The following is an 18,663-nucleotide window of genomic DNA, read 5'->3' on the forward strand; positions in this document are numbered from 1 at the left end:
TTAAGCACAAGATTAGAATTTCGCGTATTCTTAAATGTTCCTCTTGAATCAGCCTCAAAGCCTAACTCTTCCACAGAAATTCATAACAGGCAAAGTTTTAAGGACAAATTCTGTTCTTTCAGCTACTGCCAGCATGTAGAAGTTACTCTAATAATGAATGATATTTGTGGGCTTCTCTCTTCATTGCTTCGTATAGGTGTGTAAGGCTGCGCAAAGTGGCATTGCAAAGGACTGCTACTGCAAACTCATTCTCCCCAGGACAACTCAAAACCAACTATCCTAGAGGGAAGGCAGGAGTGTACAGGGGCTGGGGTAGAAGTGACTTTACAGAAGTGTATCTCATGCTCCACTTGGCCCAGTTTTAAAAGGTCCTTGGATCTCCCTGAGGTCTGAAATCCCCAAGCTTCCCATGCACAAGACTCTCTGCAAAGCCACCGTAGATGATATTGCATCCCAAACTTTTTCATAACAGTAGTCTCAGAGTTTTGTTATTAAACCTATTAAGCCACTGTGCAGGAATGAATTTTGTGTTTGAGTTCAGCTCCCAGAAAACCATCCCAAAGGCAGGTCAGGACCATATGTGATATGGAGGATCTCATCCTCCTGGAGGAAGAGTCAAGCTGCCTTGCCCTCCAGCCCTGCCATCTATTTTTAGAGCAACTGTCTATCACCCAACCCATCAGCCACACTGGTAGCAGACCCTTCTTGGTACTCAGGGAGGGGGAAGAGACTAAGGTTAATCAGTGAAAAACAATAACCAGTAAAAACAGGACAGGTGCTGATTACTGTGAACTCCTGAAATCCAGCCCAAAGACTGACTGCTCCAACCCTACATAGCAACTGTTTCTAAGTAATGCAAACTGCCCCCCACTCTAGTGAGGTTTAACATAATAATAGCAGGTATAAGGACTGCACAGCTTTGTATTCTCCCAGCTGATTTTGCAGTGAATTATTTAAAACTAACTGCAGTTGCTCTAAAGTCCAAGCAGCAGGACTTACAGGTATTTTATTATTTCAGATGTTTGTATCAGGGCGATAATATAATTAGTGCAGTCGGGAAATTCCACCACAGCCAGCAGAAAATGAAGAAGCTGCATGTGGCAGCCCCGGCTCGGCAGCTGATGTGGCTCCCTGTCCCTGACAGGCGAGCTAATGTGCCTGTAAATTCCTCCTGACAGCAAACGCATCCCGGCATCAAAAAATGACAAAACACCCAAACCATGGAAGAGTGACAGCCAAACAGCTTCAATAGCACAGAGGCTGCACCAGGAGAAAACAAGCAGAGGCAGCTTGGACTAAAGCCAAGGACTTGCTCCAAGGCTGAGTAGAAAGCACCCCTGTTTACACTGACAGGAGGCAGAGAAAGCAGCAGAAATCGCCTTGGTTAATGGGCTGTCCTACAGTGAATTAAACGGGTAGGATTCTGCCTTATTAAGAGCCTCCTAGGAAAATCATTACCTGCAGGTGCTGTTCTGTTCAGAGATATTCCTGCAAAAAGACCCTTGAGTATTTGAGGGAAGGACCAGGGCATCAAAGGGAAAGGAGTCTCATCATAATTTCACTAACACATTTCACCTTCAAAACTATAATCATAAACATCACCCAAATGTACATACTAGAGGCAGCTGTCTGTCAGAGAAATCACCCATGTCTTCCCAAATGTAAATCATCTGAGGAACCGCATGGCAGCATAGCCTTAATGCAAGCTATTGCTGCAAACTGCAGGACTGGGAGGGTTTGGCCTCCCAGGCAGCTGTTGCTAATGGAATATATGCACTGTGTCCCCATCTAGCTGCTGAACCACTGCGAAGATAAAAGCTTCATCTTAATAAATATCTTTTTCAAATCAGCTGAGGAAAGCCCACACAAGTTTTGTGCTCACTTTTCAGGATGGCTTCTGATTTCTAAAAGTGCCAAGTGACCCAGAAGATGTTGCTGGCTTAATCAGAGCACTCATAGGTGCCTCTGATTGAATGGGGAAGAAAAGCAATACCTGGGGAACAGGGACCATTGGCAGGGGTCATAAAATCTGGGTGCTTCATTAGAGGCCCTTTTCAGTGGAGCACATAAACATGCAACTCAGTTGCAGTGATGTTAATGGGATTTAAACACATGCCTAAGCACTGTGATGAGAAGAGCTGATTTGTTCACATAAGAGCCTAAGAGAACTTTTCCTTTCCTCATGCACCAGAACCTCTTTAAAATCAATGTGTTTATGCATCCATGCATGTGAGGAAGGAAAGTTACCCTTCAAAAATCTGCGTTTTATCATTAGAATATATTCTAGGTAAGCAAGCCAAAATCACTTTGACAGTTTTGACCCTCTTCACACATTTCTTCACTTGGAGAAGCTTATTGTTTTTCTCTTGTTGTCACTAGGCAAAATATATGATGCCAGGTGCTAATAAAAACAAACAAACAGAGGGAGAAAAACAGAGAGAGAGAGAGCAGAAATGTTTCTGATTTGGCATGTAACAAATGACCTGGAACCTCTTTTGTGATCATAGCAAACGGCGAGAAGACTGGGAGCGATCAATCTTCGTGCGATTAAAAGAGGGAGGCTACAGGCTGCGGGAGAACATCCTGTTCCACCTGTACGTGAGCACTTCACCCTGCGGAGACGCACGCCTCAACTCCCCCTACGAAATCACAACCGACTGTAAGAAAAAAAAAATCTTCCCTCTCCTTTTTCCCCTCTGTGTGGGCTTTATTCCTTTTCTTTTTTTTTTTTTTTAAGATCAGTCCTTCTTTCTTTGTTTGCTTGCAGAAAATGTGTTTCACTCAAGAGTAGAAACACTGTGGGCTGTGTGGCATGTGTGTGCCTGTGCGACTGCTGCTTGGTCCCGTATACTGGGGGAAGGTGTGCAGGGAAAATCAGAGCTGGGCAAGGCAGTGGGAGATGGCTCTGCATGGCTGAGTCTCAGTAGCTCTGCTAGGGAACACATCCCCAACAGCCTAGCAGGAAATGCAACCCTAACAGTAAATAAATGCCTTGGGAAAGGTCCCCATGATCTAAGAGATACTTGGAGCCACAGCCACGGGCTGGGCCAGTGGATCAGGTCTCCAGTTGGGGATGCATAGACTTTTCTCAACATTTAGGCAGTACATAGGGGTTGAAGGGCTGCATTTACACCAAACCTGAGCTGTCCAGGCTGCAGCGGCTGTAGTCTGAGGTAGAGCGATGATACAATATGGTGATACAATTCAGTACGATACGATACACCCCCAACAAGGGACAGGGGACTCAAGAAGTCTGTGGCTTGTTATCACACATGTCTGTCACTCCATGATCAAATGCACAATGCACAAGGTGCACTCTTATCTCTGCCCTTGGGTATTGCTTCTCATACGTGCATTTTACAGTGCTGTAATACCCATAGTGCTGGCTGCTAAAAGTACATATAATGAGAAATATCCTTGCCCTGACTACCTTGAATGTGAAGCAGGCAAGGCAGAAGAATGGATAGAGGACGAAGCATAGGCACAGGAATGTAAAATTAATCATCCAAGGTCACACAACGACCTGACTTCCTCACAGGCAAATCCATCAGACAGTAGTTCCACTCCTGGCTCTTATTTGTACAAGTTATTTATTAACGATTAGGTATTATTCTCCCCTGACTGGAATCTTTTTGTCATGTGTGAAACAGTAGCTTGCTGGGGTGTGAAAGCAGAATGCACCTATTCAGAAAGGAAATACACTTCCTTACCTGACATGATTTCTACATTCTGTCAGCAGAGTTTATAAAATGAAGAAAAGCATGTAAATGTTTAAAAGGCAAAAAACAGTAAATCAACAAAATAATCGCTGATGAGGTAGCGAAATGAGGAGACATAGCGTCATCTTAAAAACAGAATTAAAAATAAAAAAGGCAGTGCCCATGAATATCAAAACTTAATAGTGATTTTGGCCTCCCACTTTATGTGTGTATCAAGAGATATCTAAAAAGGCTTTATATTTGGTTAAAGGCCTTCATGTTTTACAGAAGGCACCCTTCCTGGGGCACCCCTTACTTGACATCAGAATTGGAAGCACCAAAATCTGTAATTATATTAAAAATGTGGTCCATTCTCAAGAACAAACAAAGACTATCCAGGATGGATTCTGCTCATTCATGCCTGAGGAAACAGGTGCTTTGGGCTGCTGACAGCCAGCACTGCCTACTGATATGCGTCTGAAACCTGGAGGTGAACCCTACTTGGTCCATGGATTGCTTCAAAAAGCACATAAACCTGCCAGCTAAAGAGAGAACGCTTCTTTAGATAACAGTATATACAGGAAGCCATGTTTAAAAATACATAGCCATGCAACACCTGACTGTCATACAGTAAACCTGTAGGTGGTCACAAAAATACTTTTTATATAGGTATTTACACGAATTATTGTCCCAGTGCAGAAGCTGAGGCAGAAAGGGCTGTGTGGTTTACCCAAGGTTAGACAGTGATCCAGCAGCAAGACTTGAAGGGGCACTACATCTGTTTTGCATTTCACTGTTTTAAGTAGATCCTTCTGGCTTTGTCCTGTGCTCTTAAAATCATTTAGCACTGTATAAAAAGCCATGTTGCCAAAAGCTGTCCTTCAGCAGGATAAGAATTTCCTTTTAGCTTATATTATCCCAGAGACATCTGGGAAGATCAGTATTTTATAACATTTATCATTCAGATCTTCTCTTTTTTATTTTTTTTTACTAAAGAAATAACCTTTCTTTCATCCAGTAATGACAAGAAACTTCAGATGAATGCTGTTTCATTTCTTAAACAACAAAGAAGCCTCTCCTAGAGCTAGCACAAGCCATCAAACGTTACTGATTGTTCTCTAAAGATGCATTAACATTTAAAAACGGTGTCTCACCATGTGGTTTCTGGTTTTGCGAAGGAATATGATAAGCCTTTATCAATATAGGGAGTGAGTAAAATCCACCTCTCAAATCTCTTTCCAAAAATTTCCTATTATCCACCGTGTCTTCCCAGCACCCTCAGGGAGGCCTTACATTTCCGTCTTATGAGCTTTGTTCTGGTAAGGGAGGAGATAAGCTAGCATGCACTTGAAACCCAGTTTACTTCTTAGGGGATAGTGCAGCGTACCAAGTTAGCAGCATGTGTAAAAGTCTGACCTTACTGTGGTTCATGTGAACAGCTGCAATGCAGAGGATAGATCCAGGGAGCCCACAGCCATGCCAGGTTCATGCAGGAAAGTAAGAGATTAGGGACAAAAAGAGAAAAATCTCGCGTTGGTTTACAACAACACCCTTCTTGCATCAGAGGTGAGCTGACTTGTTTGTTGATACATCCTTAGCCAGTTCTAAAAGAAAGGCAAAACCCAGCTGGACCAGAACTACTCTGAGCAAGGAGGGGTTTTCTAACTCTTTTTGGTGCCTGTAGGTCAGGAAGCTGGAAGAACCTACAGGGGGATTCAAGTGAAGTTGAAGTTTTGGGAGAGGCTGGTACAATCCAAGACAGTAGGGGAGGAATCTGAGGGGAGTGGTGCAGGAGTGAGTGACAGCAGGAAAGGAGACCAGCCAGGGTCAGTGATGTTGCAGAAAAAGGAGGCTGGGAAATGCCAGAGGGGTTTCAGAGAGCTGTGAGAGTTTTAATGGGTTTGTCCTGGCTCCTTCTCTCCAGCCAGTCTCCTTCCCAAGACTCTTTTTTCTTCATCATTTTCCACGGTTACAGAATTACAGAATGGTAGGGGTTGGAAGGGACCTCTGGAGATCATCTTGTCCAACCCCGCTGCTTGAGCAGGCACACCCAGAGCAGGGGGCACAGGAACGCATCCAGGCGGGGTTTGAATGTCTCCAGGGAAGGGGCTCCACAGCCTCCCTGGGCAGCCTGTGCCGCTGCTCTGGCACCCGCACAGGAAAGGAGTTTTTTTCTCATATTCAGGTGGAACTGCCTGTGTTCCAGCTTGTGCCCACTGCCCCTTGGCCTGTCGTTGGGCACTATTGAAAAGAGTCTGGCCCCATCCCTCTTGACACCCACCCTTCCGATATTTATAGGTATTGATGAAATCCCCCCTCAATCTTCTCTTGTCCAGGCTGAACCAACCCAGGTCTCTCAGCCTTTCCTCATAAGAGAGAGGCTCCAGCCCCCTCATCATCTTGGTCGCTCCCCGCTGGACTTGCTCAAGCAGTTCCACGTCCTTCTTAAACTCAGGGGCCCAAAACAGGACACAGGACTCCAAATGTGGCCTCACTAGGGCAGAGTAGAGGGGGAGGATAACCTCCCTCGACCTGCTGGCCACGCTCCTTTTAATGCAGCCCAGAATATTGTTGGCCTTCTTGGCCACAAGGGCATAGTGCTGGCTCATGCTCACCTTGCTGTCCACCAGCGCTCCCAGGTCCTTCTCAACAGAGCCGCTTTCCAGTAGTTCAGCCCCCAGCCTGTGCTGGTGCATGGGGTTGTTCCTCCCCAGGGGCAGGACCTTGCACTTGCTCTTGCTGAATTTCATTAGGTTCCCCTCGGCCCAGCTCTCCAGCCTGTCCAGGTCTCATTGGGTGGCAGCACGGCCTTCTGGTGTATCAGCCACTCCTCCCAGCTTGGTATCATTAGTGGACTTGCTGAGGGTACACTCTATCCCATTGTCCAGGTCACTGATGAATATGTCGAACAGGACTGGAGCCAGCACAGACCCCTGGGGAACACCACTAGTGACGGGCCTCCATCCAGACTCTGCTCCATTGATCATGACCCTCTGAGTTCTGCTATTCAGCCAGTTCTCTGTCCACCTCATTCTCCAAACATCCAACCCACACTTCCTTAGCTTCTGTGAGGATGTTATGGGAGACAGTGTTGAATGCTTTACTGAAGTCAAGATAGACAACATCCACTGCTCTCCCTTCATCGACCCAGCCAGTCACGCCTTCACAGAAGGCTATCAGGTTGGACAAGCATGATCTTCCCTTGGTGAATCCATGTTGATTACTTCTGATAACCTTTTTGTCCTCTACATGCCTGGAGGTGACCTCCAGGATGAACTGTTCCATCACCTTTCCAGGGATGGAGGTGAGGCTGACCGGCCTATAGTTTCCCAGGTCCTCCTTCTTACCCTTTTTGAAGACTGGAGTGACATTGGCTTTCCTCCAGTCCTTGGGTACCTCTCCTGTCCTTCACAAACTTTCAAAGATGATGGAGAGTGGCTCAGCAAGAACATCCGCCAGCTCCCTCACCACTTGCAGGTGCATTGCATCAGGGCCCGTGGATTTGTGAGGATCCACTTTACCTAAATAATCTCTGACCCAATCCTTCTCAAACGATGGTAAGTCTTCCTTTCTCCAGACTTTTCCTCTCTCTTCTGGGGGCTGAGATGCCTGAGGACCAGCCTTAGCAGTAAAGGCTGAAGCAAAGAAGACATTCAGGTCATCCACAGGATTGTAGACAGCTATATGGTGAAGAGACAGCTTGTTCCCAGTGTCCTCACCACTCTCTAATTGCTCCTTCAGACAATCACCTCTGCCCCTGCTTCAAGTCAGTGCTGTAGGTCAGGGAGGCTGGAACATCTCCTTTCCAGTGCCTTCTCGCTTTGTGTACATCCAAGCAAGGTATGCCTGGATTTCTGACCTCTCCTGAGGGCAGTATCACAGCACTAAGTTAACATGGGTTTCCTGGTAGTTTCAAGGGGGGCTGATGTTTTCCTTTACAGCACACAGGCTCCAGCTCATGAGGTGGAGCTGCAGCCATGGGGGCAGCTAGCCCTGTAATGTTTCTTCCATATATTACACCTTCTCCTAAATCTAAGGCAAACCACAGAATAATCAAGCCCTTAATTTGCTGAAGTGCCTTCCTAGCTAATTTAGGGCTTCTTGACTCATTGCCTTTTTTTTAAAGAGCCTCTTGAAAAGCAAAATGAATTGCCTAAAAAAAAAAAGAGCTAATAAATCCTCCACTTCCCCACTCTTCCTTCTGTGGCAGGATTTTACCTCACTGTCCATCTTTCTTCTAGAGAGGCACTTTTTCACTACATAGATTGCCAAAGAGACAAACAGAATTTTCCCCAAGGCTTGTCTCCCTTCTCCCTGGCCTGCTTCTCTGTCTCTTGCTAACATGCTGTATTGCCTTGTACCATTGACTCCTTGATAGCCCAGCTCCTGTTTTATCCCACACTCCCTTTAGGTCTGAAACACACCATTGCATCTGCTCCACATGGGGTCTTCCTCCTGCTTGCCTATTAACCTACAGCTGTGCTGAAGCTCTCATGCACACACATTTGACAGAGCTCTCATCTAAACAGGATCCACTTGCAACCACGTGAGCTGGATCATTGCCTTGGTAGGTGATGCGATGGGGAGATGTGCACTGCAATTTTCAGAAAGGCTGGGGAACAGAAGAGTACCCAGAAAGACAAGTGTGTGCTTTCTACTTCAAATGTGCTTTCACTGTGCAAATCTGTGCTTTCCCTGCCTGTGACTTGCTGCTGGATTTTACATCCCATTCTCAGATAAAATGTTGTGTGTTAACCCCCAAAGCTGGGGCTGCCTCGAAGGGTTGCCCTGCTCACACCATGACTCAGCGCTCTGTGTTCAGATGAAGCTGATCCAGATTGCATCAGTTTATGAACTCCAGATCAGAGTCCTGAAAGTCATATCCTGAGAAGAGTGGCTGGAGAGGGCCAGGGTCAAATAGAAGCCATCTAAGGAACCTGTCCATCTACAAAGGTGAACACAAATGATCCCCTGTGACTGTCAGGAGACTTTCAGCCCCAGAGTCTGTATTCAGGGTCCTGCAGGCAGGTATCAGGATGCAAGTACAATGAGGATGCTCATGGCACCAGCTGGGCTAAAATCCCTCCCAAAAGCATTGGGTTTGGTGAACATCATTGGACATGCAAGGGGAATAAATCTGTGGCTTCTTCTGCCAATCCCATGTTTTGTTCAGACTGACAAACTCTGTTCTTGTAAGATTATAAAAAGGGAAAAGTATTTCAAGGACCATCTAAATTCAATGATCTGAAAAGAAATTAGATATCTGTAACTACAAGAAAATGCAGGTCCTAGCAGATTGATACACTCCCCCGTTACAAAAATCAGAGGCAACCATACATCATCCCTTGGGCTTGGACACTACTGTTTGCTTCTATTGTACAAGTGCTGCCAGGTATCGTATCGCTCCATAGTGACTGCTGGCTTGCTGCAGCTTGGGAGACCATACTGGAAATTCGTAGCTACTTGGTGCATAGAGCAGCTTCCTCCTAGGTTGTAAAGTTGTTTTTACATTGATGAATAGCCTGTCTGTGGAACTGGGATGAAGGTGCATTATTTTCCTATTTTTCATATGACTGAGCAGAACAATACCTTGGGGGACCTCAGAACAAAATTATCATAGAGAACCATGCCCAGAAGTAGCACGAAAGAAAAAAATGCACACATCACTGTAGGCTGTAATGCTGAACACTGCCTCAGGAGAAATAATCCTAGCACTGGATGAATTATTGTGGTCAGCCCAGATTGCTTTGTCATGTAAACGATGCTGCAGAAATTGCAGGCACAGCATGAGGCTGTAGGACTACTTCAGTGGCTAGGGAGCTGGTTATTAAAGAAGGTGAGGAGAAATTATCCTTTCACTTCATTAAGACTAGACTGGGATGGATCCAAAAGATTTGGGTTCAGGGTGTGAGCACAGCACCGTTTGTTAACCTCCTTTGAGATCAAATGGTGTTGAAGCGATGTCTGCTTCTGCTTGTGCCACTGACACAGCCTCCATTTACCCAAGTAAATACAAAATAAATGCAAAGACTTTCTACAGTTGACCAGAAGCTGGTCTGTCAAGGAGCTTACGTCCCTGCTTGGGTCTGTTAGCAGTCACCGGTTTTATAAGTAATTGCCCTGTTTTCTAACTCAATCCTCCTGGGCTGCTGAAATGCTGTTTCAGAGTGTGGCTGCTTTCACTCAAGTTAACTTGGTCAGGGAAAGCACGGGCACAGGGCTGTCGCCGATGGTTAGTGCTGTCCATCACTTACTTACACACATCTCCGGTGGCTGGGAGCAGAGGTGAAGTGTGCTCTTGGCTGGGATGGACAAAGACAGCAGAGCCCAGCCCAGGTGTAGCGGTCCTCTGGCCCACCAAGAACTGCAGATCTGAGCAGTGGTCTGATTTAGCTCAGGGCTTCCCAGGTGTGGAGGTGGTGTTGCATGTAGCCATTTCAGAGATTTCTCCCCAATACCCAACATAAGTCCATGCTGGAACTAGGGGGGGAGGCGCCTTCTTCTGGAGAAGGTGGGCAAAGGTATTTCAGGAGAAGTGTGTTTAAAAGGCATCAGCGGGACCCTGGGACAGGACGGCCATGGTGAGGATGGGAAGGTTTGGCAGGAGGGAGTCTATGATGTTCAGCTTTGACGGGGGAGTGGGCAAGAAATAACAACATAAGGCCTGTGAGGGGTGAGGGGACTCTAGAAAGCTTCGGGATGAGTGGAGCTCCTCTCCTTCTTCCAATACACAGCACCCACACAGGACCTGCAGGCACTGGTTTGACCTATCTCCCATGCTGTAAGAAGCTTTTCCTCCCCCAGCATCTCCTACTCACTATCTGCTCCTTCACGGCTGCAAGGGAGGGAGAGAATGGAGGATAGAGGAGAGGAAAGGCTCTTGTCAGGAGAGCCAGAAGGAGCAGAGGCAGGGACTGGCCCAAGCCCTTTGCTGTGAACCCTGCAGCCCTCCTCATGCCACCTGAGGGAAAAGCTGCAGAAGCAGCAGCTGTTGTGTCTCCGTTTTCAGATAGACCCATTGCTCAGGCAGAGGGGCAGTACCAGAGAGTCTGCCAATACCTGGTCCAGGTGTTCTGGCTGCTGGAAATCCCATTGCTTTTGGTAATCTAAAGGAAAGGTCTGATGCCCTACGTAGCCTGCCATGCTAAACCTTTTGCCAGTCCCTAGGGTCAGCTCTAGCCCCTGAACCTGACAGAGAAACTAGTAATGTCCAGGCTTAGAAAGAGTGTGGTGAGATTGTGAAAGGACTCGTGGGTTATTGTTAGTATTATTATGCTTGATCCCAGAATACACCTCTGAAAGACACTCTTGTTTTGCAGCATTGGAGGTCCTAAAGCTTTCAGTGCCAATTAATGCACCTGTGAAAGTTTGCTATTGCTTCATATTTTGTTATTAATTTCCTCCAGGCTGGGTAGTTAGGTTTTTGGTGGAGTTTTGCTAAAGCTGACTAGTGAATAACCACTTCACTTCATCAACAATTTTTAGGTCTCAAACTACTGACTGGAAAGAAATCAAAACCTGTCAGGCAAATTTTTGAAACAAAATAGTTGTGTGAAAGTGGAATTGTATCCTGTATTTTTCATGTGTCCCAGTCAACAACGCACTAACAAGGGGTAGAAGAAACCCTACTTCATTTCCTTCCGTGCTTAGTTCAGGGTGAGCTTTTTCACTCAAGGCCTTTTAGACTCAAAGAACTTCAACCTGTATTTCCCAAGCCCTGGATCAGGGCTGCAGTGAATTCACTTTCAGCTGAACTAGACAGCTTCCTTTCTTCAATCTCTGTTATACAACTTTGTCAGAACCGAAACATCATGAGAAAACTCTAGCTTTGACAATGCATTGAAAATGTCCCAATTCCCTCTCCTTGTGATATTCTTGGCTGCTTTTGCTTATTTGGGTTTTGTTGTTTCAGGGGGAGTTTTAAAGTAGAAAATAAGTTTTTTTAGAAGAATGTGTCAGCACAGTGTGTGTCTGTCTGGGAAAAGAGAAAGAATATACTGGAAACTATGGACTGCTCAAAGCCAGCTCTGGCCACAGCTTTGAAAAGCTTTCATGTAAAGCAAAATGTGTTTGTTAGGATTCAGGAAAACAGGTTTCCACAACTATAATCAGATCCTAATTTTAACAGAACGCTTGAATCGCCAAAGGGAATTGCACTGTATTTATTGATTCTGCTTTGTTATGGGTTTTGCTGCTTTGTAAAACACGGCATTTGGACGCAATGTTCAGATGTGATAAAAAGACTACGTTAATCAGCAAAAGGCCATGGCTGAGAAGCTTTCAGAATAGCAGTAGAAAATTTCACCAAGAAAAGCTGTTTGTCCCTGATTTTGTCCAGCCCCAGGAATAATAATGTCTGAGGCTCTCCAAGGTCCCCTGAAACAGGGACAAAGAGACCACATGCTCCTGGACACAGCTGCCCCAGTTCCACCCCCAACATCCCACACTCTGCTAGAGACATGTGCCTAATTACAGCACATATTTTGGGTGGAACAGATCAAAACATAGTTGGGAAAAAACCCTGTGGGCAAAAACTACACCTACTCGGATCTAATTCGTCTAATTTAACCTTCCACTGAATGGGAGTCACAGGTAAAGCTCATGAGCTGGGTTTTATAAAGCTTGGTAGGCAACTCCAGGTCCAGTTAATATCTCTGTGGGACTTCTGAAAGTTCTTAGACTCCTGGGGAGTTTCTTAGAGTCTTATGAAGAGAGAAATCTGAAAGCAGCTGCGTAAGAGTGAAAAACAATTTAATCCTAACCATGACGCTGCTGGTACTTCTTGAGCAACTCACCTTACTCTGGACGTTTCTATTTCCATACCTGTAAATGGCAATAAAAGGTACCCACCTGTCATAACTTTGTAGGAAGACATTTAACGCTTGGAGTAGGATATTAAAATGGAAAGCACTATATATTCTAAGCACTATTATATAATTATTCAGAATAATTTAGTAATTACAATCCATAGATTTTTAAGGCCAACTGGGACTATTTTCTGATGATCTAGATTGAATTCCTCCAGCCAGAGACCGTAGGTCTTTACTCACTAATTTCCATTTACAGCTCCAGAAGCTGAGCTAGGGTATGCCTGGTGATACAGCAGGAACCAGAGCCTCTCTAGGCTCATACCAATCACAGGGGGGCTGACTGTTTCTGTCTCACAGGGCTCATTTTCTGTTTTCTTATTTCTTTGACTTCTTTCACAGCATTTTTCTTAAATCACTCTTGAAGATTTCAATTTCTCAACAACAACAAAAATCCCAAAGCCACATGAATAACAGCATGTTTTGTTGATAAAAGAAAGAGGGTTATGATGAATAACACATTCACTTTATGTTTGTGTAAACTTTTTGATTAAAACATGGCAGGGGAGAGAATTTTCACCAAACGGGCAATTCCAGTGATGCTGACAATTTTTCACACAAAGTATATTTAAAAGATAAAGCCTAGCTTTAAGAGAAAACACTTTCCATTTTAAAAAAATAGGAAAAAGAAAGATACAATGATGCATAGCTTAAGACATAAGCGAACAACGGGTCGCCACTGGCCTCCAGCTGATGGGGCATCTCACTTGCCGCACGCAGCTTCCAGCCGCTGCCCTGGCTTTGCTTGGCCGCTGACTTGGGCACAGCAGCAGCTCCCCACACTATCAAAGGTGAGCTGATCGTTGCTGGAGACCAGCTAGTGTGCCTCTGTGGCTGGTGACAAGGCTCAGGAAGGCTTCAGAGGCAGGATTTTTCTCTGCCAACAGTTCACTGTGAAAGCACAGCCCTTCGCCAGGTCTCTAGATTTTGCTCTGCGGGGGCAGCTGCAGTTCCAAAACAATGGCGTTGCACATCTGATTTTAGATGAGAGGAGCAACTAGTAATTAAAAATAATAATCTTGAAGTGTTTGAGCTGTACTTTCCTTGATTGCCACATGCAAGGAATCTTAATTCCACTAATAAATCTTGTGCTTTTGGTTTCAACATACTAATACACTTCTACTGCAGAGCAGGCTGGCTTTTGCAGCCTGGGTTTGTAGGTGGCATCAAGGATCTCCTCCATGGCTGACCCAGTGCTGCTCACTCCTCTATGCCTGTAACAGTTATTTATATATCTCAGAGGAAACGGCGCATGACTTTATTGCCAACAAATTGTTTTAAAAAGAATTTTAACTGGCTACTCACATTTTGATCCCGGGGGTTCCTCAAAGTCAGACATTAGAGAAAACTAATTTGTAGGGTACATATTTTGATTCATTTCTCAGATTTCTTTTTTTTTGTCACAAGGGGTTAGAGCTTGCTGAGAGACCAGGGCTTACTTAGAAGTTAGCACAATGGCAAAATGGATTTCATGTGTTAGAGTGACATTCTCCACTCTAGCAGATAGTTTCATAAAGGTATTCTAGCACGCGTCCCTAGGATGAGCATTCAACACATTTCATAGTATTCTACAAAAATAATAAAAAGTCTTTGCAAAATGCTATGTCACCTGAACAGATGAAATTTTGCCCCTCAATGACCATATATGAAGGCATTTTGACGAAACAAAATTGAGAGTTTTCATTAAAACACTCAGCGATGAACTTTGCTATGATGGAATACCATTCTTACACCCTTCCTACAGTTACTATCTCTAACAATACAGCTCAAACCAAAACTCATAATTTAATTAATATGTACTTGAAACAGATAAGAGCAAATAATGCAGTCATTTTCTTTCTGTTCTTTTGGATTCAAGCTTCGAGTTTTTCCCATAACTGATTCTTCTTATGGATGAAACACCACATACTGATGAAACACGAATGGGCAAACTGTCTTTACTTTCACACCTTGTCTGTACATCATTTGAAATTACTGGCAGATGAAAAGTTATGGAAGAAATAGAAAGATTCAAAAATGTTATTTGAAGATAATGATGAGGAGAAAGAATAACACACTGAAGGAAATGTCTTTTATTAAGTCATTGTATACCTGATTGCAGTCCCAAGCCAGGATTTTAGGAATATGCAGAGAGGAGGGAAAAGGTAAAGAAATTCAGTTTCAGCTGTTAATTTCCATTCCACAAATTATAGGTGCCCCAGGCTTTGTAACATTCTCAGAGAGTGTAGGTGTTCGGTATTTATATATGTATAGAGGGCTTAGTAATAGGGTCCAAACCCCGGATCTGCTCTGCCTGGCTCTGGGAGTGAGCAGAAGAGCTCCCCTGGGACTACACTCAGATGCAATAGGCTTCCTGGCCTACATTTTAAAAGCATATATTAAGGATTCAACTTGATGTACTTTTAACAAGTGCAAGGAAGATGATTGCGTTCCCTCCCAGGAAGGACGCATCCCTGCACTTCCCACAGAGGTAGCACCAAAGACCCTCCGACAAGACCACTGCTTTTTCCTGTCTAGCCCTCAGCATGATGAAACCTATCCTCAGAAGCCACAAATCAGATTTGCACATCTTTTTTTTCCTAAATCCAGTCTTCTTTCGGAATATCCCTAAAGTTTCTTGCTTTCAAAAGCCAGCCCACTATATTTCGGCCTCTCTCTCTGCAGGTCTCTCTCACACAGCAGGGGTGTTATTTGACCAGCCACCCTACCCAGCAAAGGAGACACATCCAAAGCATTCAGTGTGCCATGATGCTCATGTCAACACTTCCAGAAACAGTAATACTGTACATTTGTTCAGCATCTGCTTGAGAAAAGTTCTTCTCTAATAACCATCAAGATATAAAGGCAGTCAGATGTTAACAGTTCTCTTTCCACCCCTTTGTTTCAAACCACTCTAAGGAAGCTTTATAAACCATGCTGATGAATGGAGAGTCCAGCACTGAAAAAATGCAAGATAGGCTGTTTTATTTCTTCTTTCATGAGGAGAGAACAGCCTCCACTGAAGCAGGGAAATAGAAAATGAACCTCTGAGGCAGTCATGCAAAATTTCAGACAGAGCCTTACTCATGTGATTCTGTTTAATCACCGTCCATTTCCTCTCCACTCTTCAACTAAATAATAAATATGCAGTGGGTTTTTTCATTACCATTTGAGACAGAACTGGTCCTGCAGAAAATATGAAAATAAGGGGTGAGCTTTGAAGTCAGTGGGTTTCACTGATTTTAAATACAAGGCACCTGTGTAAATTTCTAATCCAATAATTAATAATCCAGTGCCTTTTTCCTTAGGAACTCTCAGGAGTAATTTCCACATCTGAGTGTAGCACACATCATAAATCCACTCCAAATGATTTTTAAATTTGTCCTTTCCAATTCTGGTTTGAATTGACATTTTGTTCTGGTTGAAGTGGCATCCTCAGACGCCTTCTCCCCTGCAATTAGTTGAGATTAAGCAGTTGGAGAACCAGCACAGCAAAGATCAGAAATACTCATAGTCACTGATGCTTTGATCATACTGAAGAGCAGAACAGCAGTAGGCTGTAGTTTGTAACTTTAAGTTGCATAAATACGTCTCTGAGACTGCTTTAAAATGATACATAGAAGGCTGTCCCAGCAAGTGGACTGCATTTTTTATGCTGGCAAGCAGTTTATGTGTTAGAGTCTGCCTGCAGCTTCAGTGCAAAAAACAGAGCCTCATCTTTTTCTTTGTTCAATATTTATATCTTCCTGTGCTACGTCATGACATGCTAAAAAAGAACTAAGTGCATTCCAATTGCAGATCTGGATTTATTTAATCTTTGTCAATCTGAAATTATTCAGAGCTTTGGGTTACTAGTATTTTATATGAATGCTACAGATCATCTTTTGGAACATGTGTGCCAGCTATCCCAGTAATATGAGCAGCCTGAGACAGGCAGTGCAGCACAGGGTTTTAGTCACACCCTATCCGTTGAATTTAATAGCAGTTGAGCAGCTAAAACCCCTTATCAGTTCCGTGGAAGTGTATCCCAGGGTGAGAGTACACTGGCCACAGCTGCCTGAATCCTATTGCTTAATGCCGTCTGCTTGGTTGCACCCTGGGTAGAACACGCATTACGGGAAGCAAAGTTTGACACGTGGACAGAGTTAAGATGAGCATTTGGAAACTGAGATGGTCTGTGCACTTGCATGCACTTCCTAAATGCTTTTAAAAATTTTATTATTCACTTTCTGGTATTTGCAAGACAGGGCTGAGATGCTACAACAACCACCAGATGCTGAGTAATTTGGCCTTTGTATTTACTTCAGTCCTGAGGGAAATGGAGAAGACCAAATAGACAAATAAAAAATTAAATAAGCAGGTCACCCGGTCTGCTTTGTTTCAGATCTCTTTCCCCTCAAATTGTTGGTCTATGCTTTAAATTCCCTAAATGCTCAACAGTTGTTTGCAGGGCTGCTGACCATCTCTCTCCTTATCTCTGTCAGCATATTGTGGGGTGCTTTGCCCCTCACTAGGTAATATTTACACAGTGAAATCAAATTCACAAAAATGATGGGCTGCTCACCTTGCAATGCAGTCACTAAAATTCCCTAGCAGTCGCATGTCCCTTTGCATGTATGCAAAATGTAGGTGTATCAATGTGGTGAACTGCCTGAATAAAAGAGAGTAATCTATGAGACCAATGCACCTACAGGGGAAGGTCACAGTGGTTCCTGAGAAAGTGAGACGAATGTAGAAAGGGATGGAAAATAGGGAGGGAAAGGCCTAGCAAGAGATAACATTCTTCTAAAAATAAAAATGGAGAAAGAAACACTAAAAATTCATTTTGTCCTGGGGGATATCCAATAGGTGGACTCCTGTGGTAGATCTTTATTGAAGGGATAACATCTGGTTTTCATAAATAGTTTTTAAGCAGTACCTTTAAATGAATTTGCAGAAGAAGGAAGCATTATTATGTTCATTATACCTGTGGGAGAGCTTAGGAAAAGAGAACTGATTCGCTTAAAGTCAAACTTTCTACCAGCTGAAACAGCAATAGTCTCTTGGGTCACTCTTCACTGCTTCCCTGGCAGAGGTCTAGCTCTGCCATGCCGCCAGTTCTCGGTGTGTGCAGACTAAGGCAAAAGTGCTTTTGCTATACATTTCTTGCTGTTGTTCAGTGAGATGTGGTAGCTAAGCAGAAGCGATCACCTCCTCCTTTTGTTGTCCAAATTCCATGGCATCTTCCCCACGACTGTGTTGTTTAACAGTAAAAACTGCTGCTTACCACTGCTTGAAGTTTTTAAAAAATTAGTCTCCCCGCAGAGTCCCAAGAAAAATATGGACCAGTTCCCAGATAGCTAATCCCATCCAAAAAGCATCCTCTAAATTATACTAGAGGAGGCATCCCAGGCAAGAGGGATGTACATAGGATCAGCACACTAGGCCATGAAAATATTTTCCCGACAGTGTTGGCACAGCCCAGCAATTTGAGGGGAGAGGGGTCTGAGACATTTCTGAAAGTCTGGCATTTTTGCTTATTGAATTTTTTATTTCTCTTCATTACCTCTTCCCAGTTTCCCTTAGGACTGAAGTTTGAGAAGCCACAATACTCCGAGTCTGGTGGTTACAGCAGTGTCTCAGTTTGTGAGGTGCTCTGTGACAACTGGGCGCAAGCACCCCCACGACCCCCACTGGGATACCTCTGCTGCTGGGGATGGCAGTGCAGTAACCATTCCTGCCCACACTTGGGTCCCAAAGCAGCACAAACAAACAGAATCACAGAATCCCAGGTTGGAAGGGACCTCAGGGATCATCTAGTCCAACCTTTCTAGGAAGAGCGCAGCCTAGACAAGATGGCCCAGCACCCTGTCCAGGCGACTCTTGAAAGTGTCCAGTGTGGCTGAGTCAACCACTTCCCTGGGGAGATTATTCCAATAGTTGACTGCCCTCACTGTGAAAAATTTCCCTCTGGTGTCCAATCGGAATCTCCCCAAGAGCAATTTGTGTCCATTCCCCCTTGTCCTCTCCATGGGACTCCTTGTAAAAAGTGAACCTCCATCTTCTTTGTAGCTGCCCCTTAAGTACTGATACATGGGGATGAGATCCCCACTGAGCCTCCTTTTCTCAAGGCTGAACAA

The 18,663-nt window shown here is 44.4% G+C and overlaps 1 protein-coding gene across 2 annotated transcripts in view; it reads left to right on the plus strand.

Annotated features, from left to right (window-relative positions):
- Positions 1 to 18,663, plus strand: part of ADARB2 (adenosine deaminase RNA specific B2 (inactive)) — a 322,814-nt gene that overhangs the window by 277,778 nt on the left and 26,373 nt on the right. For both annotated transcript variants that reach the window (XM_064444990.1, XM_064444991.1), the window contains one exon: positions 2,508 to 2,659. In XM_064444990.1, the coding sequence (XP_064301060.1) occupies positions 2,508 to 2,659 (152 nt within the window). The remainder of the gene's footprint in view (positions 1 to 2,507; positions 2,660 to 18,663) is intronic.

This window comes from Phalacrocorax carbo, chromosome 2 (assembly GCF_963921805.1).
Source record: "Phalacrocorax carbo chromosome 2, bPhaCar2.1, whole genome shotgun sequence".
NCBI lineage: Eukaryota > Metazoa > Chordata > Aves > Suliformes > Phalacrocoracidae > Phalacrocorax > Phalacrocorax carbo.